This window comes from Diceros bicornis, chromosome 9 (assembly GCF_020826845.1).
Source record: "Diceros bicornis minor isolate mBicDic1 chromosome 9, mDicBic1.mat.cur, whole genome shotgun sequence".
NCBI classification, from domain to species: Eukaryota; Metazoa; Chordata; class Mammalia; order Perissodactyla; family Rhinocerotidae; genus Diceros; species Diceros bicornis.
This window is the reverse complement of record NC_080748.1, coordinates 11,675,531-11,688,576: the sequence shown is the minus strand read 5'-3', so window position 1 is coordinate 11,688,576 and position 13,046 is coordinate 11,675,531. Positions and strand designations below refer to the sequence as shown.

At 38.6% G+C, this 13,046-nt stretch overlaps 1 protein-coding gene across 1 annotated transcript in view; it reads left to right on the top strand.

The window, feature by feature from the left end:
• Window positions 1–13,046, top strand: part of FLT1 (fms related receptor tyrosine kinase 1) — a 183,103-nt gene that overhangs the window by 23,122 nt on the left and 146,935 nt on the right. Inside the window, exons 2-3 of the mRNA XM_058547936.1 lie at window positions 2,310–2,406; window positions 2,809–3,035. Coding sequence (XP_058403919.1) covers window positions 2,310–2,406; window positions 2,809–3,035 — 324 coding nt within the window. The remainder of the gene's footprint in view (window positions 1–2,309; window positions 2,407–2,808; window positions 3,036–13,046) is intronic.

Below are 13,046 nucleotides of genomic sequence, written 5' to 3'. Positions count from 1 at the left end.
GTAATACTTCTCTCAGCTGTGATTTGGGTGGTTCTTTGAGGTCAAAGGTTCTCTCTGATGAGGGTCAGGAGTACCGGTATTCTAGGGTGCTGATAAAGAAAGATTCATAGAATTTGGAAACCAAAACAGCAGGCAGTAGGATTCACCTCATATCATGAAAAGGGAGGCTTCCTCCCCATGGCCTCTCTTGGATAAGAAAGTGCATCACCTCCACACAAACCACAGAGATACCTGCAAGGAATGCCAGAATTCTCCAGGAAGCTTTGCTGGATCTTTTCCAGCACATGAACAATTGCTCAATTAAATCCCCAGAGTTCCATGCCATAAAAAAGGGCAGAAACTATTCTGGCCTGGAAATTTTTCAGGGCAGCTATTACCAATTGCTGGCTGTGGCTTTAGAAAAACCTAGTGTTCCCATGGATCACTGATTTTGAGTTATATGTTGCCTCAGGAAACTCATAAAGATGGTTAAGTACAAAATACTTCTCTAAGTACCTAAATGGGTTGACTTGTTCTATGGGGTTATTTGATAGACCAATTGGATCTATATGACACAGTAATTTTAATTTAAATTAGTTAATATTGAGCCATTTTTTCTGGTAATAATTCAATACCAGGACCTTTTGTATATAAAAGTTACTTTAAAAATACTAATTTATATCACCAGCAACACCAGAAAAGCAGATAATGTTAATTTAGTATCTTTGCAACTACATACCCAGCAAAATATTCTCTGACAGAAGCAGGGGAAGCGATTCTGCTACATGTCAGTGACAGTGGGCATCTGCCACACGTCAGGCATCATGCCCACACTTGGAGGACACGGCACTACATCCACACACCACATCAGTGAAGCAGATCCTGGGCTTTCTAGTTCTACACAGAGGACACCAAGAAGCAACAATTAAGAATGCCAAGGCCATGCAGTTAGTAAATGGAGAAATTAAGCGTCAAATGGAGATCTTTTAACTGAGTCTAGTTTTCTCTGGGATATTAAGACCCAAGAGAAACACTAGAGAGCACTGCTAGACTTAGCTGTGGAATTTGACACGTATATCTCATCTCTCAGATCTGTGATCTAACATTAAAACTTAGAGGATCATTCAGTTCAGTCTTGTACCTTGAATTCCACTGCACAAACCTATTCTTCAAGTAAAAAATATTCTCTAAGATTGGCTCCAAATACTTAACTTTCCTCCCTCTAAGAATATCTTTCCTCCCTCCCCTAACCCTTACCCCTGCTAATCCTGGGCCCCTGATCTCCTGCTTTTACTGGGCATTGCAGCGGCCTCAACAGGAAGAGGAGGAGGAGGGTGAGGAAGAGGAGGAGGGAGAGCAGGGGATGAGGGGAAGAAGGGGGCAAGAGAGATCTTTATTGATATTTATTCTCATTAGTCAATGAGAGCTTCAGGAGAGGATCAACTTTTCCTGAACCAATGGCTCAAAGGATCGTGGGACTGGGAATGTCAGAAAAGGAAAGTCCGAGATCCCAAGTCATCTAGTCCAGTCTCTCATTTTACAGATAAGAGGACTGAGATCCGGAGAGAGAGGTGACTTGGCTAGGGTCACACCACTAGTCCCTAGAATGCATATTATCATTGTGCTGTATAGAGACATATAGAGTTTAAAGCACTTTTGCATAGCTTATTTCATTGTCTCACAACAATCCCCATGACATATGTCACGTAGGAGTGAATAGTTCCCTTTTTTCTGCTCCATTATAGAGGGAACTTGGAGATTATGCAAAACAAACCAAATGGCTTCTAAAACTGATTTTGATTCTATAATTAGTTTTACAAATGAGGAAACTAGTTCCGAAAGAGAAATGACTCGCCCAAAATATCATGGCTAAACTAATGACTGAGTTATGTCTAGAACCCAGGAAAATTTCTACACTTTGTATTCAGAAAACAGATCAGACAGGCCTGTAGGACCAGATGACTCACAATGGTAGAAGTTCAGTATTAGAAATATATTTTGGATGACATTTAATCCTGAGAGTTTTTAATGTTGCTATATATTCTTAATATGGTTGCATTTTGAACCATGTATGAGTCTATTAATGTTCTAAAATAATGGGCTTTTGGATATTATTTAGACCATTTGCTATAATAGGATATCTGATATTTGAGAGCAAGGCTTGGACTAGAAAATATTTGTGAATTAAGAGAAATTTGTATTAGATGTACCTTTTTGCATATGCAAGTAAATTAAAGATGAAAAGTTACCTTTATGGGATGATATGACTTTTTTAAAAAAAAATGAGAGGGCAATTTACAAATAATACATTTCAAAAATTTGTTTTCCAGGATCTAGTTCAGGTTCAAAATTAAAAGGTCCTGAGCTGAGTTTAAAAGGCACCCAGCACGTCATGCAAGCAGGCCAGACGCTATATCTCAAATGCAGGTAAGTGACTGTGTTGCTTTGGGGATGATTTGGTTGCCTTTCCTAAGGCAAAATCATTCCCTGGCAGAGTGGAAAGGCCGTCTCTTGGAGTAGAAAGGCAGTCACTTCAGTGGTCTCTTGTGATCTGCTAGGGGCATGCCACATGTATCCAGCTTCACAAGAAGGGTGATTCACCTATGAGAGAGACTCACTCTCTCAAGGGGAAATGGGGGAAGGGATGCCCCAAACATTTTTGCATCTTTATTCTGAATTGTTTAAAATCTTTCCTAAATGTGTTGCTTTTCTGTAAAGAAGATGACTACACTTAAGAAGGGACCTCAGAATAGCACTTCCTAATGAAATGAATGCTTAGGAACTGGCCCCAGACTTAATTGTGTTTTCTTTTCTTATCTGTCATTGCAGGGGGGAAGCAGCCCATTCCTGGTCTTTGCCTGAAACGGTGAGTAAGGAAAGCAAAAGGCTGAGCATAAGTAAATCTGCCTGTGGAAGGAACGGCAAACAGTTCTGCAGTACTTTGACCTTGACCACGGCTCAGGCAAACCACACTGGCTTCTATAGTTGCAAATATCTATCTATGCCTGCTTCAAAGAAGAAGAAAACAGAATCTACAATTTATATATTTATTAGTGGTAAGACCCATTTTCTACATTCTGTTTGTTATAGCTTGGCAGTGGGTCATAAATTCACCCTGATCCATTGGAAAAGGGGCTTTCCTAGTGAGTATGAAAGAAATGGGCCAGGGAAGAGATTCTACCCTAGTTGTAGAAACTTTTAGAATGCATTTTTAATGCATTTCTTGAGTGTCAATTCAACTGAATTTTCAAGGAGCAGTCAGTCAATTGTATGCTCCCTGAAGGGAGAGACTCTGGTCTATTTTGTTCACCACTGTATCTGTAGCTCCTAGGTGTCTGGCACATAGTTGGATGAATAAATGAATGACAAGATTTTAGATCTATTTATTAATTATTGAGAAGCCAAAAATGAATATAAGATGTTTTGTCCAATAACACAACTGTATTCTCTTATATGTTGGAATTGTAAAATATTGTTTTTTCTACTAAATTCATAAATGTAATGTTGGTAATGTCTCTTGAATGTTACAAAATTGGTGCCAGCTGATGATGTTGTAGTATTTCATGTTCATTAAGCAAATATTATAATGATATAAGAGCTACTATGTGCCATTATCTAGTGGAAAGGGCAAAAGGTAAACATGAATCATTTCTCGGCAATAATTTTTATGGTACTGTTTTTCCCTCCTTAGAGAATGAAGTAATATTCAGAGGGAAGAAATCAAAATCCTTAAAGAAATATAAGCTGACAATAGAAAGGATCCCTGAGGAAGAATAAGGAAGATGGCCTGTCATTTCGTTCTTCCTTATTTACTTCCAGCCCATTTCCAAAACCTGTTGAGAGGGATTTAAAAAAACAAAAACAAAAATGAGGCTCTAAAGAACACAAAACGAAATCAGTAGGCACCTCAGGCACAAAATCAAGTTAAAAAACAAAACAAAACAACCAACCATCGGTATCAATAGCCTAAATACACATCATGGGTCTGCCTCCTGGGGAGTTAAAGAGCTGGGTCTTTGCATTGGAGGCAGTACCACAGAATTACGTTTTGGTGGGATTCTTTTGTAATTTTTGAAATAAGGCAACTAGACAATGTTTTACCCAAGCATAATATGTAATCCTCCAGATTGAGAATTAATCTTAGGAGATAGCAGAACTGTTGTATGATATTGGCAGTAACATTTTCTTAGCTCTGGATTAGCTTCTTACCAGCCTGATTTTGACTGTGCCATCCTTCTGTCCCTGTTCCTCCAAACTCTTTTTACATTTTGTGCTTTTCCAGGGGGGTAGATAACTGAAGGAGAAAACAACTTCCTTGCTGTTTGCCATCACAGGAATGCAATCAACCCACTTAAAAATAAGAGGAGGAAGTAGGCCAGGGATCTTTGCTGGGGGAAGTCAGCCCTTCTACAGGAGGGAAGAAAGGGTGGCAACAGGAAATGAGGCAGAGTGCAAAAGATGCTGAATTAAGAAGGGAGACTTTCAGAGAGGTACTTTTGCAGCTTAGGGAGAAAGCAGACACAAACTTTGATAGTGATGGAAAAAATTATATACTCAGTCATCTGTTCTCTTTCTGGTTCCATACAGTAGGTTATGTTCTTTCTGGCACTTGTGAAGGAAAGAAAACTTTTTATTCCTGTCTCTCTGAGGGGTGGGGGAAAATTCATTCATGCCAAAATTCTTATAAAACTTTCTCCTATGGGTTTATCAGAGTCTAACTTTTGCGAATCAAATACTTTAATGGGTAAAAGAAGACCATTTCTCTTTTTTTCTCTAAAAAAATAACTTTCAGTTATTTTCATCTTTAACTTCTATTCAGTAGACCTCATGGGTTTATGGAGCCAGTAGGTAGAGCGCGCAGAATCCATCTTTTTCAATCCCTTTTTATAAGAGAAGAGAAACTTAGCTATTTAGAATTATTTCCATTTCAACTATACAACAGAGCAGATCTGACAAATAACCATTACTCTGGGTGTCAAATCAATTGTTAATCTAAGCCCCATGACGGCAAGGTCCATGTCTGTTTAAATGACTTTTATCTGCAGTGTCCCTCCCTAGTACAGTGCCTGGCACATAGTAGAATTTAGTAATATTTGCTAAGTGAATATATGAAGCAATTAACAGGGGCTATGCAGAATACTATGTTGAAATTGGCATTGAGGATAAATTCCAGGCTAAGTGAGAAAGAGTGCCACGTTTGATTATTGATGTCTGTTATGAAATTGGGAGGAGGAGTAGTGGCCATTATGTCATGAATTTATCATGTCTGCTTTTCTGTAGTAGTCCACAAACATTAGCAAAAAGTTATCAGTCCCAGTGTCTTAAAACTTGCCAACACACAATTTGGTTGGACATTAGGAAACTGTCTATTTCAAAGACCATGTTCTTGGAGAAGGAAAGATTGTGAAATGCATTACTTGTGTTTCATAGGACATTACTATGGAATATATATAAGTACTGTAAATATTATATGAGTTCATTGGGAAAAAATTATTATAATGAGACTATTTTTACTTAGCACTAATACTAGAAGATATCTGAAGCAATAATAGTAGCCGTAGAAAAGCATCTGAAGCTTCTTCGTTAATTAATTTAATCAGCAAATATTTAGGGGACACTTGCTATGTGCCTATAACTCTACTACTATGAATTCTAACACCAATTTTGTCTCTTTCATGGTCGAGTGACATTGGTCTCATAAACACACTTTACTGAAGTCCAAGGTAGCTGTGATATAATTCATTAAGCAATTGTAACTTTTCCAAATATCCTAACATTTTATACATTTCCTATCTTCATTACTTTATTAATTCTCTTTCTGAGAAAATTTGGTCTTATGCTTCCATTTGTATTGAATACTTACTACATTACAGGTTTAATTTCATTCAGGGGCACAAAACTCATCCCTGATGCAGGATTGTCTCTGGGATTAATAAAACTCCAACCAGTTCCTAATACACGGCTATGATTACTCACTAGATATTAACTCACTAGATATACTGCTTATTTATTATTGTTGAATATTTACTTTAGAGCACGTTATTCTTTTTTTGAGGATTTTTGCTCCTGATAAGCATACGCAGATGTGTTGGCATTTCATTTTGGTTTTCTATAAAGATGAGAAACAGTGTTAGACACATCTTTTGAAAAGGCATAGATTTGTAGCTGATAGGGCTCTGAGAAAAAGAATCAGGGCTGTATAACTTTGTCTGCATAACACCAAATCCAGCATGTGGATTCTAAACACATATTACTTAGACATTATCGATTGCCTGCTGTGTAATAGGCACAGTTCCCACCTGAGCACTAGTTTGGACATAACATCTGATACGTAGCATACAGAAAAATCAATGTCACCACTTCATCATTACAGCTTGTATAAATCCACCAAACCTCTGACATAATGTGTTAAATTAATTTAATTACTCAAGTAATTATGTTTAACTACTTTACTTAATTACTGAATTGTCTGATAAATTAAAATTTCCTTTAATATAACTTCTAACATTTGTAGTTTCTTTTCATTTAAACAAATGGTTTTGTTTACATTATGCCATTAATTCTCACAACAATCCTGTGAAGTAGTCTTCTCTTCATTTTAGAAGGGAAGGACCTAAGATCCAGTTCACGTGGAGACTACTTGGGGAGCGAGAGAAAAGTGTTAGCACCAGAGTAAGGTGGTCAGATTTTTCCCTTCAGATTCCCTGTGGTGGAAGGAGATCAGAGGGAGCAAGACTGAGGCAGGAAGACCAGGTGGGGGGCTGCTGTGTGCACTGAGGCAGGAGAGCTGGGGGCCCAAGGTCACTGTGGTAGCTGTGGGGAAGGAAAGAAGTTGATGGACTGGAGGGATTCAGTGGGCCTTGGTGAGTGTGTGGGTCAGGTGGCTGAGGGCAAGGGAGGAGTCAGAGCAACACTTGGAATTCCTGAGGGGCAACTTTGCAACTTGCTCCAGGTCTCCCAGAGCCAAGTAGAGCTTTGTCTCACTAAACTACATGATATGAAGACAATCGTCATCCTCTCCTGATATATCCTTAGCTTGGTCTCAACAAATGGCTTTTGAATGAGAGTAGCTGAAAATACTTATATACCTTTTAAAAAATTGCTTTTGTGAAAATGAATGGAAAATCCAGTAATTATAGCTACAAAATTCTGGGTCATAAAGGAAAACAAATTAAAAGCACTCCTTAATGCTTTGCTAATTACAAAATAAAAAGATTTCTAGATGAATAGTAACGTTAGGGCTTCTGAGGTAGTATTCATCTCCTTTGCAGAGAAAAAGGAAAACTTTTGCACTTCCTTTCTGACCCTCTGGTATACACAAGAAATTGGCTCCAGCTCAGCCTTTTCTAAACGTTAGACGGTTTCATTGAATTTATTATTGTAATATATGAGTTGTGAGTGTCAAGTAAGAGAGCTGACCAGAAGAGTTTTTAACGGCATCTCCAAAGTATTTAATGCTTTGCCAGTGTCTCCAATTTAGTTAGGAAGACCATGAACTTAGCATGCTGAGTTCCCCACACTGCAAAGTCAGCCCACACCTCTCCCCTCTCCAGGCCTAAGCCTTTCAGGGCTATTTAAGTATAATGTCTTCTCTTGACAAATTAAAGTTGAAAAGGGGAAAAAAATGTGTGTGTGTTATGGTTGGGTGGATGTCTTCTAGTTCTTCCCTGTAAAAGAAACTCATCTCTTTTCTTCTGCTTCTCTTTACTTGATTTTCTCTCTGAGTCTATTAAAGCAAATAGGTTGGAGCATTTTCATAGCAGATTTTTCCTCCATTGGTTCTCCCATATGTATAAAACTGATGATATTTGCATAGCAGCCTAACTTCAGGTAGAAAAATTATCAGACACACTGGGTATATATTTGAAAAGTAGTAGAAGTTCTAACGACCCAAATATTCTGGGAGAGAGTAATCATTAAGCCTTCACACAAACATATTTAGTAGGAGAAAACTCTACCTGGCTGTGGGACCTGGAGCAAGTAAAAATACTAACAGCACAGATATTCTGAGAAGGATTCAATGTACTCATTTGTACAGCATTTCAGATTTTCCTGAAGAGCTTTTACATAATTATCTCTGAGATAAATCAAGTTGGTATTATTTCTTTCATTTTGTATATGAGAAAATAGCCTCAGTGACCTACACAAGATAGAGAGAGCTAATAAAATGACAAGCCAGGATGGGGATTCAAGTCAGATCCTTAGGTTAGGGCTATTTCCATTTCACTGGAGTTTCAGCTGTTGACTTCAAACTATGAACTAGTTGTTTCAACCTTTGAGAATATGTATTACACAGTTATTAAATTTTCTTAAATTTCAAAATCAATCTTTTTTGTTTGAAGAATGATAGATTAACCTGGTTTCAGAGTGTTTTTCTGAGCAATAGACCTTAGAGAAACAAATACTGATCCCAAAGAGCTTTATGTTGTCGCCTGTTGGGGACAGAGCTTGTTTGGGCACCATCTATGTGCACTCTGTTTCACTGCTGCATTCTAGCTCAGACAACATGGGAAAGAGACAGTCCTATTTACTAACTGGAGCAGGGCTTTGAAAAATGTGCATCCCAATCCATTAATGGGCTGTGGAACCAAATTAGTAGGTTGTAATCAGCATTTAAAAAAAAAAGCAGAATAGAATGGAAAATATCCAAGCATACTGCAAAAGGTAAGGGTAAGTATTGTTTAGTGAAACTTTTTTTAATAAAACTTTGGTTTCCATTTTATACACATATGCACACATTTATACCTTATACCCACGTATATGTAAAGTACATATGAATGTGTGTGTGTTTAATGGGTCTGATGTAAAATGTATTTCTTATCGTGGCATTCAGTACAATAAGTTTAGAAGTTTTAAACTTATTAAAGTTTTAACAGGTTTAGACAGGACAGGTCATATCTATACTTTTTATTTAGGAAAATAGCACCATTTGTAAGCACCGTGGTGTTTATTGCACACCACTCCTGAAACAGGTGTGGAGTGGAAATAACCCCTCTCTTCTAGGTGATGTAGCTGCACCGCTGCTGTGTGGTTTTGTGCAGTACGCTTGTCACACTCCTGAAATGGGGTTTCCCACAGGTATGTCTGACCCAGGAGGTGCCGTCAGCAGATGGAGTCTGCCTGCAGATGTAGATTACACACCTGCTACATACAAGGCCCTATTGTTTGTTCTGTGAGAGGCACAAAGAGCAAAGTCATGAGATCTTATGATTTTGGAGTCCCCTGGTCACTTTCTAGGACCATGACTTACAATAGATTTGTGAGGATTTTAAAATGCACAGGTTTAACTTTTTAAAAGAATAACTATTGTTCAAAAGTGCATCTTTCCAGGGAGTGAAGAGGACTCCTCCAGTAGTTCTTACTGAGGCCTCCCGTCAGTGTTCCATGGAGCCCAGACATTCTGTTCCAACACTGCCCTCCACTGGATTCCCACCCAGGGCTGATGCACTGTAGGGCACACACAAGATGCTTGATTGACACTGCTTAGCTGGGTGATGGCTGAGCAGCTGGCATCTGTTGCCCAATTTGCCATACTGGTATGGCAAGTCCAAAAAGCACAGCCATTATAACAAGCAGGGACATCGATGAAAAGAGTAGCAATCTGCAAATTTACTCACAGAACCTCACAGCTTCCACTTTTTCCCCGTGGTGAAAACAACATTTGTAAGGTGGGAATGCATAAAAGATGTCAGCCCTCCAACCTAAACTGAAAGGAGGTCTTGATGCTGTCATTTGTATCAGTTGGCTGCCTTGTCAGGCACACCACATCCATGCGGGTCAGAACTGTGATGGGCAGAGAGCATCACAAGGCTGAACAGACTTTCAAAATCACTAAAAAATTTCAATGGAATCACTGTCATATTTTGTGAGAGAAATTTTAAAGAGAAAATATTTTTTCTATTCATCAAAATTCTCTGAGGGAAAACAGGCTAAAACAATTTACATTTTGTAGGAAGGAAAAAATTAGGAAACCAACTAAAAAAAAAAAACCTCTTAGCCACATTACTTGGCTGAATTCTTTAGGTCTGGATTTCTTAGCAAATTTATGACATTATATATTATTGCTTGGTTAATGTCTAGAGGCTTCTTCAGTTTTAAATGTCAGCTTTCAACATGTACTCACTCAGCCTTTCCCCTGCCCATCCAAAGAGCTTTTCCCCACACCTCCTTTCCTCACTTCACCTCTATCCCTGATGTGTGGCTCCCTCTACATATTTTCTGAAACTTATGTTTATTCTAGCATGAATCTTGCAGTAAGAATTGGTTTCCAAAGTTTTGGTCTCAGGGATTGTCTAAGATTCCTACCCTAGTAGCCACCTGAGCCACAGCTGTTGAGAAGAAAACTTACTAGTCACCTTGCATCACCAGGACTCAGCGAATGCAGAAGGCTGGGTGATGGATCATGTTTGTTATTCTTCTCACATCACTGCCTGATGTATTTGCTCAGGAGACAAATGAACACCTTGGGGTGAACAAAGTCTGGACTCAGCCTCTGGACTACATGTCTGGAAACCCAGGTGGGTTTCCTAAAATGGAAGCAGTCTGAGGCTGATATGCATTTGCAGAATTCTACTTCAATGATCTTCTGTAAAGAATTCCTAGGAATTTTCTGGCCTGTCTCTGCATACAGCTTCATCAAACATCTAGTACAAGGTCAGGTTTTGCTGGATTTTTTTTTTTTTTCATTTTGATGAAGTTGTGAAAAAGAGGAAACAAATATTTCCAGGATTTAAAATATACACTGATGACATTGTTGATTCGAATTGCAGATTTTTCCTTGGGAAACAGACCCCTCTACATACAGCCTGGCTTTGTGCTCCCTCTAGGGCTGAAGCATGAAGGAGATTATCCATTCTATCCATCACTGGGGGACAGCTGATTAGGACCACATGGCGAGAGTTTAGAGAAGAGTAACTTAACTCTTATCCCTTCCTCTTTCCAGCTATGTGAAAATTTGATGGAAGACATTCTTGATATCTTTTAGCTCTGCCATTTCATATTTCCCTTCTAGAAACATTTTTGTCATTAGACACCAAGAGACTTTGACTATAGGAAACACTTACATGTGATTGCGTTGGTGGATTTGTTGGCAGTCGGGAGCGTGGCATCTTCTTTCCTTAGCCCTTGCCCCAAACCTTGTGCTCACCTAGCATGTTTGTAGGAATTTCATCCTTAGCACTTGATGGTACCTGCCAAATAAATGTTCAGGCCATTCCTTCAGGGAGAGCATTTCCTGACATTCCCTGGGCTCTATACTAGAAAATTTTGGCACGCCAGCTCTCTAGAGCCATATTACTAAGCTTTGCTAGCAACAACACAATTGTATATCACCAGGCGTTGAGTACAACTACATAAATACTCAAAAATAATCAGAATGAACATAGTCTTGAATGAGCCATTTGGACACCACCTAGGACTTTGAAAAGTTAATGATTAAGATAGAATTATGAAATTTCAAGATGGCAGTGAAGTCCAAAGGCAATAAAATTGACCATATCCTCTCATTCTCCCCCTACAATAAAGACGTGTGAAAAATAGTACATCAAAACTTTATGGTTTTAAGGATTTTTAAAAATCTCCTTCAAGTAATCTTTTAAGAAAAATGAACAAGGGACTTTTTCAGAAGAAATCCCCTTAAGCTGAAAAGGCTTTAAGGTTCTGACATTTCATAACTCTCTTTAACAGTGATAAGGAAATGCCTGCCCTGCCTGGAGATGAAGAGGTGATCTGTTTTGATCTTGATGGTCCTTGCGGTTCTGATACTCTTAAGTTTTCCTTTACTATTTAAAATATTAATTGTTTTGTCATCTGATGCATTTTTGCTGGGTTATGTTGGCAGTCATTTGGCTAACTGATTATATTATTCAAAATCGGTGACTTACTCAAGCAATAAACATGCCTCCCTTCCTTCCTTCATCAAATATCAATTAATAAGCTATAGTTGAAAAAACACAATCTGGGGTTCAGATTGGGTTCAAATCCCTGTTCTGATACTTGCTAGGTCTTTGACAAATTCTTTAATAAGAATAACTAACGTTTAACACTTAGGTCTTACTCTGTGCTGGATGCTAATCTAAGCACTTTGCATATGTTAACGATTTCATTCTCACAACAACCCTATGAAGTAGCACTATCATTTTCATCTCCATTTCACAGAACGGTTAAGTAATTTGCCCATATAACTAGTCATATAATTAGTACACATAGGTCATATAACTAGTACACAGTAGTACAAAGTTCTGGTACAAAGTTCTTGTCCTTAACCACCTCTCCTAGTTAGGAGTTCATATATATAAAACACTCAGTTTTAGTGAGTAGCATGTAATATGCACTGTGTGTTTACTGTTACTGCTACTACTGTTGTTAGTATATCATCTTCTGAGCCTCAGTTTCCTCATCTGTAAAATGAGAAGAATATTACTTCCTGGGGTTGTTAGGAGATTAAATGAGATAATATATACAGCACTGTGCCTACACTTAGGAAGATTATTCAGGAGTAATTACTTTGTGTTAAAGGCACTGTGATGGGCAGAGCAGGAAGTACAAAGATGATACCCTCAACTTCTAAGGGGCCTACAATTTGGTAGGGTAAATAAAATAGGTTACAAATAACCATATTGCAAAGCACTATGGGAAAAGAGCAGTAAGAGGAACAGAGACTAGGGATGCTCTACCTGGGACACTCCCACCCCTTCCATCTTCTCCCCCTAGCTCTTGTAACCAGCTTACTCTTACTCATTTTCAGTCTCAGATTATCACTCCTCCAGGGAACCTCTCCAGGCTGCCCCAAACTAGGTTTGGTGCTTCTACTGACCTGCTCCTTTCACACAGGACTCACTTCTCACAGGCTCTGTGAGGACCAGGACTGACTCTGTCTTGCTTACCATGATAGTTCTAGCACCCAGCTCAGGGTCTGGTGCACAGGAGGTGCTCAAGAAATGTTTGTTAAATGAAAGAGAGAAACATGGGATTTCTAATTTATATTAGTCTTAGCTTACCTCCTGGACTTTGTGGAGGAAACTGAGGGCACATTGAGCAAATGAGCCAAATCTGGGGGTAAAAATTCA